This window comes from Papaver somniferum, chromosome 5 (genome assembly GCF_003573695.1).
Source record: "Papaver somniferum cultivar HN1 chromosome 5, ASM357369v1, whole genome shotgun sequence".
In the NCBI taxonomy this organism is placed as follows: Eukaryota; Viridiplantae; Streptophyta; class Magnoliopsida; order Ranunculales; family Papaveraceae; genus Papaver; species Papaver somniferum.
In genome coordinates, this window is record NC_039362.1 from 90,892,796 (window position 1) to 90,912,681 (window position 19,886).

General features: G+C 35.9%; 1 protein-coding gene across 2 annotated transcripts; it reads left to right on the top strand.

Annotated features, from left to right (window-relative positions):
* Positions 1-9,587: 9,587 nt before the first annotated feature.
* Positions 9,588-19,691, top strand: LOC113282189 (pentatricopeptide repeat-containing protein At5g24830-like). Of its 2 annotated transcripts, XM_026531153.1 has the most exons (8): positions 9,588-9,808; positions 11,133-11,231; positions 14,198-14,226; positions 15,003-15,074; positions 15,170-15,312; positions 15,617-15,805; positions 16,235-18,089; positions 19,308-19,691. In XM_026531153.1, exons 4-7 carry the CDS (start codon positions 15,069-15,071, stop codon positions 17,736-17,738), a joined length of 1,842 nt encoding a protein of 613 aa, XP_026386938.1. In that variant the 5' UTR covers positions 9,588-9,808; positions 11,133-11,231; positions 14,198-14,226; positions 15,003-15,068; the 3' UTR covers positions 17,739-18,089; positions 19,308-19,691. The 2 variants fall into 2 exon arrangements, with proteins under 2 accessions (XP_026386938.1, XP_026386939.1); XM_026531154.1 differs by lacking the exon at positions 9,588-9,808 and having other exon boundaries at positions 11,130-11,231; positions 14,198-14,272.
* Positions 19,692-19,886: the final 195 nt, after the last annotated feature.

Sequence of the window (19,886 nt, forward strand, 5' to 3'; positions counted from 1 at the left end):
ACTTGATCAAAGCGAAACGCTTTACCAACACACGATTTCGAGATAAAAGATAAGCAATGAATGCTCAGCTCGAAACATCAAATGTGTATGATCTAGTCTATATAGCATACGACTTTTGTCTCATAAGAAGTAGGAGATAGAAGAGATAGACTTTTGAGTGATAGATAAGTTCAAGTCTCCACATACCCTTTTGTTGATGAAGTTCCACGGTTCCTTGTATAGATCTTCGTTCTTGTATGATGAATCTCCATGAAGTCCTTGATCTCAACTACACTTTTCTATCCTAGTCCGAGACTTAGCTATGTAGGCTAGAAATCAAGACTTATAGTTTTGATCACTAACATTGACAAACATGCTTGAGATAGCAACGCATGCGAGGTTGACCGAGCTATGCTCTAACAGGTGGTAACCAGACCTTAAGTCTATCTTGGAAAATATGGTATCCCACTTTAACTCATCCAAAAGCTCTTCTATGACAGGAATTGAATATTTATCCTTGATGGCAATATCATTGAGCTTCCTATAATCCACACAAAATCTCCAACTCCCATCTTTTTTCTTGACAAGTAATATTGGTGAAGAAAAAGGAAAATGACTAGGTTTAATAACACCAGGTGATAACATTTTTTGTACTAGTATTTCCACTAATTCCTTTTGTACATAAGGAATTCTGTAGGGTCTTTGATTTGGAGGTAATGAAAACGTCTTAAGAGGAATGTGGTGGTTATGTGATCTTGTAGGAGGAAGTGATATGGGCTCTTGAAAAATGGACGCATAAAAATCAAGTAACTGTTGAATGGGTGTTGGTATTATAGTTGGTGGAGGTTCAACAGAAATAGAAAATAGATGTCCTACCAACCCATGCTTATTCTTCTGAAAAGCTTTTAAAAGTCAGTCTCAGACATACAAGATAATCTTGTTGAGTCAGGTTGAACTTGTAGAAGAATGCTAGCACTATTAGTGGTGAAGGAAACAATGAGATTTTTAAAATAAAAAATAACAGGAATGTTCTCCTTCATCCAGTCTACACCCAACACCATGACACAACCACCTAATTTCAACAGTCTCATATCAAACTGAAAGGTATGATCCTGCATCTTCCACTGGAAGTCATGGAATTTAGCATCACTAACCAAATTGTTACCATCAGCTACAACAACTTGTAAGGCAGCAGTGGGTAGTATTGTGGCACCACACAAATTAGCAGCCTTAGGGTCTAAAAAACTATGTGTACTAACACTATCTACAAGTATAGTCAACCATTGTTTCTTAACTGTACCATGAATTTTAATTGTGGAATGAGAAAAATTACCAAAGATGGCATGTACCGAGACTTCTACCTCCTCTTTTGTTTCATGGTCCAATTGTAAGCGTGTAGCTGGAGATCTAACTTCAGGTGTAGTACCTTCCTCTTCATCAACTGCTAACATGAACAACTGTTTCTTGACACACTTGTGACAAGATGAGAACACATCATCACAATTGTAACAAATCCCTTTTTCCCTTCTAGCTCTCATTTCTGCATAGGAAAGTTTCTTGATGGGAGGTATTACAGACTACTTTCCTGTGCTGTTTGTGGAAATTGGTTTGACATGAACTCTGGGTTAGTGTTAGAATAATTTTTTTTTGCTAGAGGCAGTGTGGGATGGAACATATAGTGGTGGTGGTTTATGAGTTCCTCGACTTTTTATAGAAGCATTTTCCAATACTGCTTCTTGCATCTTAGCCAAATACATAACATGATCTAATGTTGTTGGAGAAAACATTTGTACATGCATTCTTAGATCTTCCTTAAGACCACTAATGAAACTTGAAGTAAAATATGCTTCATTCAAGTAACGGTTCTTGGCTAACATAAGAACTTTTAATTCTTCAAAAATTTCCAGGTAGTCGTTAACAGTACCAACCTGACAGAGTTTGTTAAATTTTCCTACAATATCATCATGTCCAAGCTCTTGAAAACGTTTACAAATATCCCTAAGAAATTATTCCCATATAACCACTGGTTTATAAGCTTGATAGTCTTGAAACCGTACGTCATCCTTGCCATCTAAATAAAAAGAGGAAAGATTTACCTTTTGGTCATCGTCCATAGGGTGGATCTGGAAAAAAATGTCACTTCCTGGTCCAAACTAATAGTGACATTACATAGATCTCGGAAAGTTAGATTATTTGAACGCATCAATCGGACACCATATGAGAAAGATATCACACTCGGAAATTCAGATATCAAAATTTGACTAAAGTCAACCGGAGTTGACTTGACCATTGACCATCTGACCTTTCCATTGATTTCTATTGACCAAACCTATTTTTGATTGAACCTCTGATTAGAAGAAATTTCCCCTTAGTGTTAGCTAGAGATGAAATAGTAAGTTAAATTATAGTTTTTTAAAACAAAGAGCAATGTTGTCCCGCGCAGCTGCGCGGGACGTCAAGGTAAGCAAGCTGGTTAATCACCGTTGAATTTTCTTATGTACGATTGGATGAAGTTGAGTTTATCTTTCCTTGAAATGAACGGCTGGGAAACTATTGATATTATAACTAGGTCCTTTATTTATAAAATATAATAAAACTAATCCTCACTTACATATTTATTTTTTTGAGAAGTATCATCGAAAAGTCGATGATTTCTTGCTTGAAAAAAACAGTTCCTTTGTTCACGGTAGTTTTGATAAAGACCCAATACAGAAAAATGTGGATAGTTGAAGCTCATCAATCACACATAGATATGTTTAGGAAATGATCGAGTTACATATGATAATGAAGATTTTTTTTTTGTGTGCATATAAGATGATAATGATCAGATTTTCTGGCTCTTTCATTTGTTGTGTACGTATGTCATTTAAATTAAGGAAATCTGATTAGATCATAATCTGATCTTGGGGATATCGGGATACATTAATTTTATCATTATGTAAAAACTTAAAAAGCAGATAAATTAGGAAAAAATTGGCGAGATCCGGTTATGTTGCTGTATAATTCTGTTTTTTCTTTTTTTTAGTTGTTCAAAATCATGTATCAATCTTTTACTTTCTAGGCAAGAATATAAATCTGCTCTCACTGTTAATGTTTGCCTCCTTCAATCATATACTGTAAGTCCATGGCATAATGTATGTTCGATATGATAATCAAAAGGTTACTGCATTTTTGATCAGTTAATGAGACGATAATCGTTGAATCTATTGGATTTCAAAAAAATTATCACTGACACTGCTTCTCTAGGTTGACCGCATCTTACTAGACAAAAATATATATTCAGCATCACCAAATCAAGGAAAATCAAACAAAACAAAAACAGTCTGACGTATTAAAGAATCGTGGGAAATCACTTAAGAGGAGAAGGAGAAGAAAGAAATGGTTTTCTTTTTTCTAGCAGGTCTGTATCTAAGTAGAAGAAGATCCCATCATTTTTTTCCTTCAGATATACCAAGGATTAATAAACAAAAAAAATGAAGATTAAAGCAAAAAGGATATAAAAAAATGAAAATAAACTCTAGGGATTTATCTCTAATATTAATAGTTTGACATCTGTTCATTTCAAGGAATGATAAACTCAACTTCATCCAGCCGTACATAAGAAACTTCAATGGTGATTAACCTGCTTGCTTACCTTGACGTCCCGTGCAGCTGCGTGGGATAGCACTGCTCTAAAACAAAACCCATTGGAATTCTTAACTTCCTCACGTGAATGAAGGTGGTGGCGGGAAGTTATGGGAGAAACAGAGAGATGGTGATGTAGTTGATAAGATTTGGAACTCATTTTTAATGAGAAAATTTGGAAGATTAAACGTATTAGTAGAGAGACTTGAGAGAGGGATAAAAAGTGATGGAAATAAATGAGAGGAAGATTAGTTGTTGTTGTTGATAATGATTATTTTGAGAGTTTATGATTAAGAGAGAGTTCTTATAAAATCAGTTGAGGGTTTCTTTGTTGAGAGTGAATCATTTTGTATGATGCATGAGAAGCATGATGATGAGAGTTGGTGAAGTTCTTATTAATGGTGACGAAAAAGATGATGATAATGTTAATTATAAGGATGATGATGGAAACACCTTTAGATGATTTAGGTAACCTTACTAAATGATTCTAGTATGTGTTTGAAGAATTGGGTATGCGTTTTATATGTATAATATTATTAAACCAATCCATGATAGATTAATAAGAATCATGAATTTATGCGGTGTTATGTTCACTGGCCATAATCTAGAGATTGTTATAGGTGCCTTAAAGAACGAACTAGACTTAGCTCTACAAACATAATTTGTAGCACGCTGGGTGAGGATTTCGAGGATATGAATTTTGTTCAATTTGGTCAAGAAACGGGTGAGATATCGAGGATCGAAAACTAATCGACGCAGCAAATACCATGTGTAAACAGTCACGATGATCAATAAGTTAGAGCTTTTCTAGATATGTTAGATCCTTATTTGGAAAGCATTCATTAAGCAAAGGTTGTATATGATGTTTTCGTGGTTCTAGTGGATATTATTTGTTCTATTTGGATTTATATCGAGTAAACTAGAGAACTTCGAAGTAGACCACATGAGCTGTTTTCTAGTGAAACAATTATAATATTTTCTGAGTTTTTGGTGAACAAGATGACTGAGTCAGACAACCGACTCAGTTTATCCGTCTGACTCGTTACGAGTTAGACAAGCTCGTGGGGTTAGGGTTATCAGGTTGGTCAACGGTCCAGTTAGCGGTTTGGTTAGAGTCAGACCACGGGTTAGCGGGCCGATCTGGCAGGCTGGGTTATGTGAAACCGCGGGTTAGGGTTAGGGCAAGTTTAGCTATTTTGCGTTTTTGGACCACTCTTGGTCCGAATTAGCTTTCGGTTACTTCTGCAAAGTTGTAGGGTTTTTCGAGGGCTTTCCAATGACACCCAAGCTGACTATATTTGGATAAGTAGATATAGTTTTAAGGTAAGATCACTAAAAACCAGGTTATAGAACAATTGATAAAGCTAGAACCGTTAGTTACACTTAGCCCATAACTGGAAACTTGTATGATATTGTGCTATGAATGTTTTGTGAATATTTTAGCTAAATCCTTAGAGTGCTTGTGTGATTAACAGTTAATCTGTTTTAACAACGATCGATTCAAAGGAAGATCATGTGGATCGCGAATGTCGAGGTAGGCGTGGATTTTCATCAATATAGGTGGGAATCGATAACGAACTCTCTTTTACTCATTATTGTGAGTTTTACGTGGTCATATTTTCTTGTATGCTGGTAGTTCCTCAATATTACGGGTGTGCGCGACCCGATATATAGGCCTTATATATACTTTAGGGACTTCCTTATGTTTGCCGGTGCAGAATGGTGCCGAGGCCCGGGTTTTCCGGGTAGTATTTATTATTTTTATTATCTAGAGGAACTTCTAACATATGAGTGAATGTGTTTTCTCGGTTTTCATCCGACATGTATTATCACTTTTGTGAATGTTTGAAAGTTTGTTATATATTTTTTCTGAGCACCCCTTTTGGGGATGATGTGCTCATTCGTTCCCACTCTAGTTTCAGATAACATTCATGTTAGCGCTCTCAAAAATGATCAAGATTGGATGATTCTGCTTTATTTATTTATATGTATATACTTTGTTTGAGAAACAAAACACTATTACATATGTATCATTGGAGAGTGATTCAATATTATTCAGAGGGGGTTTAGATTCGGTTTGTCTTATTTTAGAACTTCTTATTTATTTCTTAATTACATATTTTAGATCCTTGATGCCTCAGATTGTCTAATGTTAGCTTATATTTCTAAGTAGGTGGACTTAGAGGCGTTACATTCCGGATTGTGAGGTTTGACAACTTTGTCTATTGCAAACAGTAGATGAAGATTGGTATCAAAAGTCTCCACATAGGTTGAAGCAACTCTCAGGTGATGACTGTCGTAAGTGCAATCAAATTGAATAACTTATTTCCACACAATTAACTAGTAATATAATGGAAATAAGGATCGTTCCAACGAAGAGCAGTGAGTTTTAGTTGTCAAAGTGTCACAAATGGGGGTTTGTTTTATATTTTGAATTAAGTACATAAAAGCAATTGAAAATATTAAGTTGTAAGCAATACATAGAGATATGATCGAGGAATCCTTCTTCGTTAATAAACTGTCAATGAGTTCATATATTCATTTATTCATCATTAATCATAGATTATCACCAACTGTAGAATAACAAGTACGCTTAGCTATTCTCAAAATTCCTTAAATCACTGGATAACATGTACGTTTAGTCATCAGATTCTATCTGTCTGAGCCACCTTGAGGTACGCTTACAAGATGTAATTCAATCGAATGCTTTAGGGTTTGTGAATTCAGGTTTGATCCTAGTAGTTAGACTCAGTACGCTCGGTCTACTTGCTAGGGTTGTGTCTACACGCGATTGCTTTACAGAATCCCTCTGCAAGGTTTCACGTTCTCTACTTGTGTAAGGAATTATTCAACAATTAAGGATATCCCATCCCTTACTAGCAATAGATTAAATAAATAAATATATTCAGTTATCCACCTAAACAATTTATCAACCAATCATAAGTACTTTAATAGTAAACACAAACGATAATCTTATGAAGAAATCAAAATAGATTCATATATTAAATCAAATCAAGTTTACAACTTAGAATTCATTCTCAATCAATAGGTGTTTAGATACTCATGGATGTAAAAAAACCCATGATATACAAGTTAAGAGAGATCGTTACGATTGATGAACCGCTCCGAAACCGTAGCTTTCGCTCCGTGTGTTGTTTCTTCTCTCCAAAACTTACAATTTCGTGAATCCTTGATGTCCCCTTTCACATGACCTAATACCCATTTATATAGGTTTACATTGCTTGACCTTCAAGTATCTAAGTCATTTAAGGAACCCGACCCTAAGTTATGAAAGAAAGACCTTAAAAATAGTTCGGTAATTTTGGCTCTCATGGTTCGCGAACACAGTTTGCTAACTATTCTACAAATAAAATTCAGGGACTTTTGTTCCCGAACACTGTTCCCGAACTGGTCAGTTCACAAAATCCAGGTATGCCCGTTCCAAAACACTGTTCCCGAACTGGTCAGTTCACAAAATCCAGGTATGCCCGTTCCCGAACACTGTTCCCGAACTGGCCCGTAGACGTCGGTTTTTGATAACTTGTTTTGGCCGTAACTTCTTCGTCCGAACTCGGAATGACTTCATTCTTTTTGAATTATTTTTGTAATTGAATTCTCTTCAAGATGGTGATAAGAAATCCTGAATTTGAATGAGTTAAGCTTTGTATTTGGCCCGTGTCTTTATTTTGAGCATTTTTGCTCCGTTTCGTCACACTTCTTCCACTTCTCTTGGACTTGGTCACTTGGATACTTGGAGTACTTCTCTTATTAGCTCTTTTCAGTACTTTGAAGCTACTTTTTGGATAATTCACCTAATAGAAACAAATAAGAGAAAACAAGAGTAATAATACGAAAATATGCAGGAATAATAGCTAAAACAAGTATGGAATGCACACTAAAATCTTATGAATTATGCACTTATCATCAGGCTCTGTAAAGGACGTCAGCTAAGGGAATCAATTGCATAGAGCCTTGTGAGGTTCAAGAGATGTAAGGAGCGCGACTGTAACTGAATCACTTGGAGGGTGGATTCGGTCTCAACTACATTCCAGTCCGAAGTCTGATAGTAAGCTAGTGTATGTACCGACTTAACATAGTTCGGTGTCCAAATATGGACGAGGTCCCGGGTTTTTCTACTATTGCAGTTTCCTCGTTAACAAAACTTCTGGTGTCTTGTGTTTTCCTTTCCGCAATATATTGTTTATCTTTATAATTCGATTTACTTGTCAGAAAAACATACTTGGAAGAATTCTGATTGGATTATTTGGATACGACTAGATTGATCTTGGATATTGATATTTTGGATCGTCCAAGTACCCTTCTTAACGATCAGGTTCACAGATTTAATTGTCTAGACTTTCTTATTGAGAAGAGTTAGAGATATATACTCTATATACATATTGTCAAGGATCATTAAGTTGGTCTACTTGCAATTGTATTAGGTTTGTCCATACAATTGTATAACAATTGTATTAAGTTTCATACTTGGTGCCTTCTCCTTTTCAATACGCGAACTAAAGAGTAAGCGAACTCAAGGGAAGATATTCGAACGGTAGTAAGCATCGCGAATGAGCGTGACTCAAATTAGGCTGCCACGTCGCAAGATTTATCAAGCAGGATGTTCTAGGAGATATCAAAGTTTAATGTATAAACACTTTGCCAATAAATACTGAGCATAACTCAAAAGAAAGGAGAGATTATGTTTTGGAAGAGCAAGTGCTCGATCCGAGTTTTACCAAGAGTTTATAAGTATTCCAATTCCTTCTTGTAACGAGTTCTTCAATATTAATAAAGTTTAGATTCAAAGTGGATGTAGGTAATAATACCGAACGACTATATACTCGAGTTCATTTATTTTCTTATGATTATGTTTACGACTGTTTAATATGAGTTTTACATCTTGCATCTTATAACTTATAATTTGGTTATATGGTTCAGATCTATGTTATTATATGGCTAGAAAAATAACTACTACAAAAAAGTTTCAGACTTGTAAGATGGCTCCTATTGGGTTCTTGATTAACTATGCAAGCAATCTTGAACCCAATAAGCAAGCTTGTTCCTTTGCCACAATAGGTGTGTGGTAATTAAATACCGTAATCAGCGGCGGAGCCAGAATTTAAAAATGAGGGGATTAAACCTTTCATATAACAATAGTAGACTAAATATAAAATTATCGGACTAAATATAAAATATATGATCCCAACTTGTTGCTAGGCTTCCGACAAGTTTCTTGTAATTTTTTTTCCTTTTCATCAAATAAAGTGCTTTTTTTTTTTTTTTTTTGTAGTCAACCCTGGTTCCGCCCCTGACCATAGTGTGAGTAGCTAGGAAGCAACCCATGTATGTTGATTTTTACAGTAGACTCGGGGAGGTGACCAGCTTTTGCAACATTGCTAATTGGGGGTGTCAGATTACTGAAGAGTGTACCAAACTCCATATAAGACAGAGGACTTTCTAGTTTGTTTTATATGAGTTTTGATACCCTCTTGAGTAAATTGGTACCCCTATTAGCAGTTATGAGCTTTTGCATCGATCCGTAAATGAGTTAGGTTGAGTAGCAATGTCACCAGGATTGATGGCGTCTTATCTGAACATCTTAAAAGCCATAACCAGAGCACTGTTAATGCAAGGCTGCTAATAGGGGGTGTCAGGTTAAGTGGGGATGTACCAAGCCAAGGCAAAACTTGTTCTATCCTATATGAAAACTCGTTTTGTCTTATCTTAATTTTGATACACCCCCATTTAATCTGGTACCCCTATTAGCAATCTTGTGTTAACGGATCTACCTTCGGAAACTAAGAAATTTTATTGCCCACAGAAACGACTGCCATCTAGAATAGCTCTTTGGACATGACGTTGTTTCTGATCAAAAAAAGAAAAAAAAAAGACATCACGTTGTTCCCATCCAAAACCCGTTAATAAGGGGTAACCTAACCTCATCTCATCTAATTTTTATTTATTTTTTCCTTTCTATTCATGTGCATCGTCTTTCTCCCCTCTCCTTCAATCCATTTTCCTCCTCTCCTCTTCTTTCTGGTCACTTCCACTACCACCACCATTCCGACCATAATCACCACCGGTCGCTGTCACTCCGTTCAAAATAAGGGATTTCTGACAGTCAATATCCTCCGAAAAACGGCGGTTCACTCTAAGACAGCTCCAAGGTTTTGGAGATTGGATAATTTAGGGTTTATTTGATCAGGCAAGTGATTCTTTAGTTATTTTTGATTGATTATTTGATACTTGTGGAATATAAATTTTCGTTGTTGGTTGTTAATTTTGGCTTTGAATTAGTTTATTATGCCTTGTATTGTGAAAACTTCATTAATAGTAATAAACACAAAGTTAAAACAGATTGCAATGAAATTAGGGCAGCAATGCTGAAATAGTTATTCTATGAGTGGGTCTAGTCTGATCAGTTTTCATTTGCTAAATACATTTAGGATGGAATTGTCTACATTTTCTTATGGATCCCCATTGGCTGATAAGGTGAATCAAGAAACATGTTTAGGAGTTTGAAGTGTTTGAACTTTTCATTTTTTCTATTAGTATACACTTACGTTTTCTTTTCTGTTTTGTTGCTCGGTGAGTTAGAAGTTTATGTAGCTCGAGCTAAACTTATTGTCAATGTATGTTTACATCAAGTATTCTGGATTACCTCAAATGACTAGATACAGTTTACAATTATTCTTTATAAGATTTTGGTCGGTGACCTATGTTTAACTCTGTAATCACGCGAAGGTTTATTCGTTGTTTGCTTTGTTGTGTTTGTTCTTAATCATGATCTGCATTTAGCAAAAACCATCCTAAGTACTGTGATTAAAGATTCTCCATGATCTTTGGTTTATTAATCTTTATAGTTTATGACCTTAGAGCGACTGCAGTGGTGCGAGTATAACCAAAGACCAAAGAGGGAAAAAAAGACCAAATTTTGGGTTTAGTCTGGTGTGTGACGCTACGGTGGAAAGAATAAATTTGGTCAGACGTACATTATACGTTCGTCTGGTGTGGGGCGTGGACTATACCAACGCCTGGTGTGGGACGGGGATTATACGTTCGCCCGGTGCAGAGAAATTCAAAAAAAAAAAAAAAAAATGAAGAAAATGGGGAGGAGGTATTAAGCCCGCCCCATGCAATTGAAAGTTTTAAACAGTGGGGCGTTGGTATAAACCACGCCCCACACAAAAGAAAAAAAAAAGAAAAAATCAGGCGTGCACTATACGTTCGCCTGGTGTGGGACGTGGACTATACGTCCGCCTGGTGGTGGGGCGTGGACTATACCAACGCTCGACTATATTTGTGTTTAGTCTTGGTCCCAGACCAAATATACTCTGGGTTTTAGTCGTCGATCAAAATTTGATCGATAGTACGTTCCACTACATCTGTTCAAAAGACCAAATATTTGGGTTTAGTCGCCCACTGTGGACGCTCTTAGAGTCTTAGATTGGCCATTTATGTGTGAATTAGTTATCAAGATCTAAATACTTATAGCGAAATATTTACATATGTTATCTGTGATTTTACAGGTTCTTCGTCATTTTGGTCGCATTAGCGAGACAAAAATTGGGCATCGTGTGATCTTCCTCTCAAAACCACTGTGATTTGCGGCATTCTGATTTTTCACTGTAAGACTTGCACAATCTTGAGTTCTAAGAGAAAGGTTTAATCTTATTACTGCAGGATGTGTGCTTTCAATTTTAACCACACATGATTTACCTGAGGATTGGTTTGTTCAGTTTGTTTCCCTGAAAGTAATCTATAAGTATAACATATAGATATGAAAACTATTGCTGTTCATTGTCTGGGTTCTCTAGGGCTCTCTTGTAAGAGATAGGGGATGTATGGGATAGGTCATGCTGCACCATTCAAGACATTGGAAGTGAAACTAAATCAAATTGACTATAACAATAACTGACTCAAATTTGGTTTCGTACCTTGACAAAAATGTCTTTCATATTATTAAGCTGGACCTAAGTGATTTTGTTCTGTTTTCTCCTATTTGAGATCTGAAACAGGAATAGTTACAAACTAAAATTATTTGCATCAAATCCTGTTTCTGAATGCACAAGCTGGAATCAACCAATTCACATCCAAATGCATTTTTTGTGTACTTAAATTCGTGTCTCCAGGATAGAAGAACCTTGGTAATCATGAGTACTGCCGTTATTTGTTGTCGTAATTATCTTTTTTCCTTTTGTAAAACGTTTGTGCTGGAAAGATGGTTTCAGACAATTAGAACGAGACTTATAAGAATGCCACTTTTAGAAAACAGGGTACAGGTTTCTTACGGACATAATAATCTGGGAAATTAGTATAAGAAGAATGTTACTACAAAAAAATTCCAGGTTTGCTAGATAAGTCCTTTAGTGAAGTCAATATTGGTGCCTATGGGTTAATTTGTGCCTATCATTGTCTTAGCTTTTTTCTGAGCGCAGCTGATCAGTATGCCCCTTATTAAGAACTCATCAAAGCCAGAATGTTTTAGAGCTTGTCTCGTACGCTCACCCAGCAGTTGAGATGTTCAACTAAAATTTCATCTTTTACGTACAACTAACCATGTAGTAATATCCTCCATGCCTTTATCTGACCGTGAGTGTTTGATGTACGAAATTTGGTTTCAAGTAGCAGAAAAGAGTATCAGTGATTGGACAAGGTTTCCACGCTGAACACTTACCAACAGTCTTGAATGTCTTCTTAGCTGTCGATTGCCTCTCTTTTGCCTTTGAATCGTTTTTTTTCTTCTCTGCCCTGGTTAATTCTTTTGCATTTTCAAATCACTTTACTTGCAAAGTTTTTCCTGTTGATCACAGCCATTCATTATCAATATTCAAAAATCAGGAAAGATCAAAACTTAAAAGACAACCCTTTAAGAGCAAATGTATATGTACTTCACCTCAGTTTCTCTCATGAATTTTGCTGCTAAATCAAACTCTTTTGACCGCCTTGTATCTATTGAAGTTTTATTACATACACATATTATTAACAGTTGGACTAGATTTACTTAACTTAAAGAGCTTTTTGTAGCTAGATAGAGCAGCAAATGATCAGCCTTGTGGTATACTTACATGTTAAAGAGTTCAGCAGATTTAGCTTCCTTCCGGTCGTTAAGTTTCACCTAAACCTTTTTTTGGCTGATTCATGGAGGAGGTCGAGGAAGTCTATGTTTCCTTTTTGCCTCATGAACTCCCTGTGGTTATCGAATCTCCATATATGCTTAGAAAACTCGAATCACCGCGGAATGAGACTAATAAATTATTAAATTAGTTAACACTATGAAAACTAAAAATTTTATACAGCATGCCTGATTACAAATCATATACGTAAATATGAGTAAAGAGATAAAACGTCTCAAAACGTACGATCTCTTGGAAGTTGGAACTGAGCGGAAATAACTCACTGATATTTCGTCAGATTGTTTACCATGTTTACGAAGAACCATTGGAGATTTCAACATTGAATTAGAATCATAATAGTGATCACTACTAGTAGCACTCCTGCCGTTTTTGTTTGTGGTTTTGGTATCTTTAATGCACATTGTACAAGTATCTGGTTTTTATGTCTTTTGAATTTCATGAAAGTAAGTTACAAATTGAGATAATTGAACAAATTTTTCAAAGATTTCCTTCAACTACTATCAGAAAACAAATTTTCAGTTCAAACTTCTTCGAAATTTACTTTACATCGGTCGGAATCAATTCTTAATTAAAAAAACAGAGGAACATCTGTAACAGAGAAGTTTCAGATTTTTGGAAGAAGATGATCGATGTTCGGGTTGGGTTTCTGCAACTGAACCCACATTCCCGACCCATCCTACTTCTACCCGTGATTCGATTATTACCCCCTAAAACAACATGAAAACATAGATTAGAAAATAAAAAAAAACTTCTGTTTTTAAATTCACCTACTGCAAATTCTTCCATGACATACAGAATAGCAAAAACGACATCAGATACCTCAAACTTTTTGACTTCCAACCACTTACAATTAGAGAGAAAATGAAATAAATCTAAGGAAATTGAAAGGTATGGGGTTGTTGACCAACATCCTTGCTGATTTCTATTGTTGTGAGAAGTGATAAATGTTACTTGTATCCTAATTTAAGCAAATAGGTGATTTTGGTAAGTGTGTTAAGGATTTTATGTACGTACAGAAATAGGTCGTACACTTATAATTTATTTTCCCATGTTCTAATTGTCATGGAACTAATGGTTCAATTTTATTAATACAAGCTTTTTATCTCTTCTATCATGTTTTGTGACTCCTCATCCACCAAATTTGCTCTCATGCGTCTACAAATAGAAAGGACATTGGTTTGATCTATTCCTGTTTGATAAAATGCCTCAAAGAACTAATTGTCATGTGCCTGAAATTTGATTGTAGTTTTAGGATTATAAAGAGATTTTGATTGGTGAGTTTTGTTTATATACGTTTTAGAGTAATCACCAATTGCTGCGCAATACTCATAACATCCAGCAATAGATTTTTTGTTTAATTTTAAAGATGGCAAGTGTTACACATATCTCTGCATGCAATAAACATTTTGGATTGTCTGGTCGCTAATAGATATCTTCTGTCTGTTCTATTGATACAGTACCAGGGGACTTGGAAAAGCACTTGCCTGTGAGTTTCTTCTTTCTAGAGATCGTATTGTTATTGCTTCCTGCAGGTGCCAATTCAACTTTTTTTCTTTTCTACAAGAGTGCAGTAGATGCTGCATGAATATGACAAGGTTAACTATTCAAGTTTGAACTTTGAAGCTTAGATCCTGGTCCAATAGCTAAAGTAGGAAACTTGGTTCAGCTAGGGTGCAGCGGACAATTAGTCGAGTGTTCAGAATAAAATAAAGAGACGTCTTTTGAAATCATGCACATGGATGCTGATAAACCTTTTGTATTTCATATGATAACATATGAATTGGAACCTAGAGACCATAATCACCACCGTTCGCGGTCACTCTTGTTCAAAATAAGGGATTCAATATTCTCTGAAAACGACGGTTCACTTTGAAACAGCACCAAGGTTTTGGAGATTGTATAATTTAGGGTTTATTAGATCAGGCAAGTGATTCTTTTGTTATTTTTGATTGGAGTGTAAACTATCGTTGTTGGTTGTTGATTTTGGCTTTGAATTAGTTTATTATGCCTTATAATGTGAAAACTTCATTAATACTAATAAACACAAAGTTAAAACAGATTGCAATGAGATTAGGGCAGCAATGCTGAATTAGTTATTCTAAAAGTACTAGTCTGATCAGTACTACCACTAATGCTGTTTTTATTTGTGGTTTTGATTTCTTAAATGCACTTGTATCTGTTTTTATATTTTAGGGTTATGTTAGCTTGAGATTTTGAACAACTGCCATAACTGATAAGTGTATATTTCTGTAAATCTTGTAGCGCTCAATGTGGTTGGGCCCAATGTAATTTGGGTAGCTTAGAGTGAAGAAGCTAGATAGGCCTGTAATGGTGGTAGGCCATCTTTCCTCTCTCTTGCATATCGTTTTTGGAGTTCTATTCTCCATGTTTTTAACCGATTCTATTCTAATCAAAATTTGAAAATTCAGTCAATAGTTTTGACTGAAGATTTCCAGATTTTTCTACGAATAATCAACAACACTAATGTCAGAACTGCAGCCTTCTTTGATGGAATTAGTCGAATTTTTGCCAACATTTTCTGCAACAAAGCCAATAGTGGGTTGTGGCAAAGGTACTTTTGTTCCTTGATTTCTGTTATATTCATCTGCTTTTAACCCTTTGATGCTAGTGGCTCTAATGAATGGTGAAGTTTACGGGTTCGTGCAATAAACTCTTGAGTTTTGGGAACACCATTCAGCAACATTAGTTACATACATTGAAAATTACATGCCGTTGCCCATTCTTGTACCTCTAGAATTGGGATCAAACTTCTACCTTATTTTGTATACAATATGAGGCACAATCAGTAAATTTAGATTTTTAGTTATTTTATTGTCTTCTTTTTATTCTTATATGTTCTTGTTTCAATCTTGTAGGCATGATCCACTATCGCCTACTGTGCTTGATGAGGGGATTGTGAAGGTTGATACTCCCCACTCTATCGTAGCCCAAGGTTGGTCTTTAGAAAGGAATAGGCAACATAAGGATAATGGGGATTCTCAAGCTGTTTTCAACGCATTGGAGACAGTGCTGAAGGACAGCTTGGAACGTCTAAAGACGAGAAGGCATGTTGACTAAACCAAAAGTTTATATTCCAATTTTTTTTGCCATATATTAGGTTGTAGTTAGGAAACTGTGTTACTAGAGACACTTAGTTATTCATATCTTGCGTTTGCATATTGTAGTCTGGAAGAGGAAAAGGTACCCTCCACGTGTTTCTTCACCTGATCCAAGAAACAGTTGAATTCTATGTGATATGACATGACATGTATAGTTGTTGCACATTTTGTCGGAAATATAGTAATATGATACTCCCTCCGTTTCTGGAAAAGAGGTACTATCACTTTTTCATTTTAGCCTAAAAATGGGCCAAATTGAAAAAGCAATAGTAACTCTTTTCCAGAAACGGAGGGAGTATATAATGAGTTTCACTACATCCTCTGATTGTTTTTGGGCTGTATATCTTCTAAGTCTACTTCCATAAATTACTGCAGGGAAAGCTTTGCTGGAAGTGACCATGCTGCCCTGGTTAGGGCTTTGTGTGTAGATGGTAAGGTTGGAGAAGCACTCCAACTTCGGAACAAGATGCTACAAAAATCTCTATATCGAGATGAGTTTCTTAGTGTTTTTACGTACAATCATCTTATAAACGGGTTTTGCAAGAAGGGGGAAATGGAAAAGGCCACTTCACTCTTGAAGGAGATGTCTGAAGTGGGCTGCATTCCGAATCGAGTTACATACAACACCTTGATTCATGGTTACTGCCGCCTAGGTAATGTAAATGAAGCTTATCGTGTTGTCCGTTTTATAAATAAGCCTAACAAAGTTACTTGGAATACACTCTTACATGCACACTGCAGAGAAGGTCTCTCAGAGAATGCTAAGAAAATTTTGGCAGAGAAGTTAGACAAGAGTAGTTTGAGCAAAGAAAGAAAAGAAAGAATGAGTGATAGTGAGAGAAAATCAGATAAGATTACCTCAACGATACTTTTAGATACTTATTGTAAGGAAGGAGACATGGATCAGGCTCTGAAGTTATGGACTAAGATGTCCCAAAAGGGTTCACTGATAGATGTTACTGCCTACAATGCCCTCATCCATGGGTTCTTGTTGAAAAATGAATTTGGGGATGCTTATGCGTATCTCTGTGATATGCTTAAGAGGGGATTTCATCCTGACTTATTCACATATAACACCCTTATAAGTAGGCTATGCATGTTAGGAAAGGTAGACGAAGCTTGTGAGGTTCATAGTGTGATGTCAAGAGTGGGGGTTAAACCAGATCACACATCTTATCAAATGGTCATTCGTACCCTTTGTCTATATGGGAAGGTTACCAAGGCTAAAAACATTCTCATTAGTATGTTGGAAAATTCAATCATACCCAAGCCTTTTATCTGGAATGTGATGATTGGCGAGTATATAAAGTGCAAAGATCTCGAAAGTGTTTTAATTCTTAGAGATCAGATGAGAGCATTGGGTGTTGTACCAAATATCTTTACTTATAACGCATTGACTCATGCATTAATAAAGGGGGGATACATCCGTGAAGCTCTAGATCTAAGGCACGAAATCAGGTTAAATGGACTTCTTCCTGATATTGTTACCTACAACATGTTAATAGGTGCTGCATGCAATACTGGTGATCTTCGTTTCGCACTTCAATTGCTGAATGAAATGTCAGTAGACTGCACCCCAGATATTATAACCTATACTGAGCTGATTCGAGGTTTTTGTAGGAAAAAAAAGATGAAGCATGCATTAGAACTATTCCGTAAGATACAGACAGTTGGTTTACCCACCAGCGATGTTCCATTTCAGATACTCATCAAAGCTTACTGCAAAATGGGAGAACCCGAAAAAGCATTCAGTATTTACCAGGAAATGGTCAGGAAGGGGCTGACTGGTCGCTATTCAACTTATCATGCCCTATTTTCTGAGCTGTTGAGGAAAGGATTTAAAGAGGCAGCAGAGCATGTGTTCACTACCCACATGTAAATATTGTGGTAGCATTTGTTACCAGCTCTGATCTTTCTGCAAGTCGACATCAGTTGTTTAGTGTGGATGGAAAACATATTGTTCTATACTGAATGTAACTTGGTGAAGAAGCAAGATACAGTTTGGTGTTCAACCGCATTAATTGGCTGGTGGCATCCTGGGATTAAACCCTCTACTTCGTGGTAGCAAATTAGACTCCGGTCCAACCTACTGGTTTGATCCTCTCGAAATTTAAAGGCAGGCGTTTCTACTTCCGTCATTTCAGATAATGAGAGCTATAAACTCTCTACAGATTGTGCAAGCACTTGGAAGATGTGGATTTGTTCAGGTCATTGCCGTCACAAATATCTGGTGAGTTTCTGTATCTTATGTGAAGTTATTTCACGAGGGGCGAGGCCCTATTTTCTTTGGATGATATGTTTGTTGGTTGTTAATTCTGGCTTTGAATTTATTTATTATGCCTTGTAAAGTGAATACTTTGCTAAAAATGTGTGGAAATTCGAATGCAACAAAATTAGGGTACAATGTTGTATTTAGTGAATAGAAAAAATCACGTGGTATAGTTGAATTAGGTATTTTTAGAGTTGGGTATTGTCTGATCATTTTTATAATTTATATACTACGAAGATCTTTTTCTTTCATCCAAGGACACAACTTTCTAATTCATTCATTTGCTAAGCATAATTTGGTGGAATTGTGTAAATCTTTTTATGGATACCCGATAGGCACAACTGATGACTCTATTTAACCAAACATGTTAAGGAGTTTGTACTGTGTTAGTTTTCTATTGGTTGCTCACGTATGTTTCTTTTCTGTTATGTTGCTAGGTATGTTCCCAGTTTATGTAGCTCAATATTATGAGTTAAACCTATTATTTGGATCCATTTATATTTAGTATTCTAGCTTACCCCAGTAACGAGTTACAGTTTACAATCATTCTTTATACTTAGTAGTAGCAGTAATATGCACGCATTGGATTTTAAAAATGATTCGTTTTTTTCCACTTTGAATATTTTATTGAAAGTCTATGGCTATAAGTTGTTATAGTTGGGCATGGGGATGGGATGATTAGTGAACTACACTAGGTTTCTACTGGGTATGCCTTTTGTGTCATACTGCTTAAATTTGGCTTGGCTTATTGTAGAAATCACTACGTTTGTGCGATAAATGGCGCGACTTGTGGTGTTCTTGATATTGTGGAACTGGTTGGTTTTGTCAAAGCAGAGAATCTCTTACATGTTAATGGGAAAAATAAGATAAGAAAGTAAAGTTTGTTATATTTTCACCTAGCAAACAATATCTGTCATCTTTGCGTAAAGCTACCAACACAAGCTCATTTACTTATTAAAATCGGAACCATATTACTTTGTCTTGATTGCTTGTTACTTTTCAATGTAGTATATTAAACAAAAGGTTTCTTTCTCTTTCTGTTTAGTTCTTAATAGATTCTAAGTTGGTTAGTATTATCTATGGGTATTCTGTTCATTAGTACCTGGGTTTTGACCAGGACCTGTAAAAGTCTCTATTTTTCAATCTTTAGGCTGGAATCTGATTTTTTTTCCCCTGCAGGTAGTAGTCTAGCAGAGCATCTTAAACAAAGAAGGTTCTGCGGAGCTTGAATCTGGCAGACAAGTGCTTCTCATGGGATAAGCTGAAGCTTTCTCAGGGCCGGACCTGATGTGGAAGCAGGGAAAGGCTAAAACGTTAGGCACCTAGTAGAGCATCTCTAACAGCAGGAAGAGGAAAAGGTTTCTTTTTTTTTTCTACTGGTTTAAATATTTTATGTAAAACAATAATTAAAAAAAATAGTCAAAAAACTAGTCAGCAGGGAGGTAACCGAAGGTGTAGTGAAGACTTTTTTTTAACACCTTCACATTTAGTATCTTACCCCTCCTAGTTGGTACGATCTAACTATTAGAGATTGAGTTTATGCTAAATAAGGGTCTAAAATCCCGTATCATGAAAAAAAAAGTCTCATCAAAAACAAAACTAGTCATAAAAATCCAAGGTGACCAAACTTGTGATACAAAAATCCCACTCAAATGTTGGGATCTAATAAAACTCTATCGTAAACAAATTTGACACAAAACTCCCAAAATTTTAAAAATTGATATAAAAACCCTTGGTTTCATCAAATTTTATTTTGGT

Excerpts from the sequence above, each read along its gene's own strand:
- LOC113282189 (XM_026531153.1), top strand. Across the intron at positions 15,313-15,616 it reads AATAGTGGGTTGTGGCAAAG|GCATGATCCACTATCGCCTA; the intron begins GTACTTTTGTTC and ends TCAATCTTGTAG. Across the intron at positions 15,806-16,234 it reads GAACGTCTAAAGACGAGAAG|GGAAAGCTTTGCTGGAAGTG; the intron begins GCATGTTGACTA and ends AAATTACTGCAG.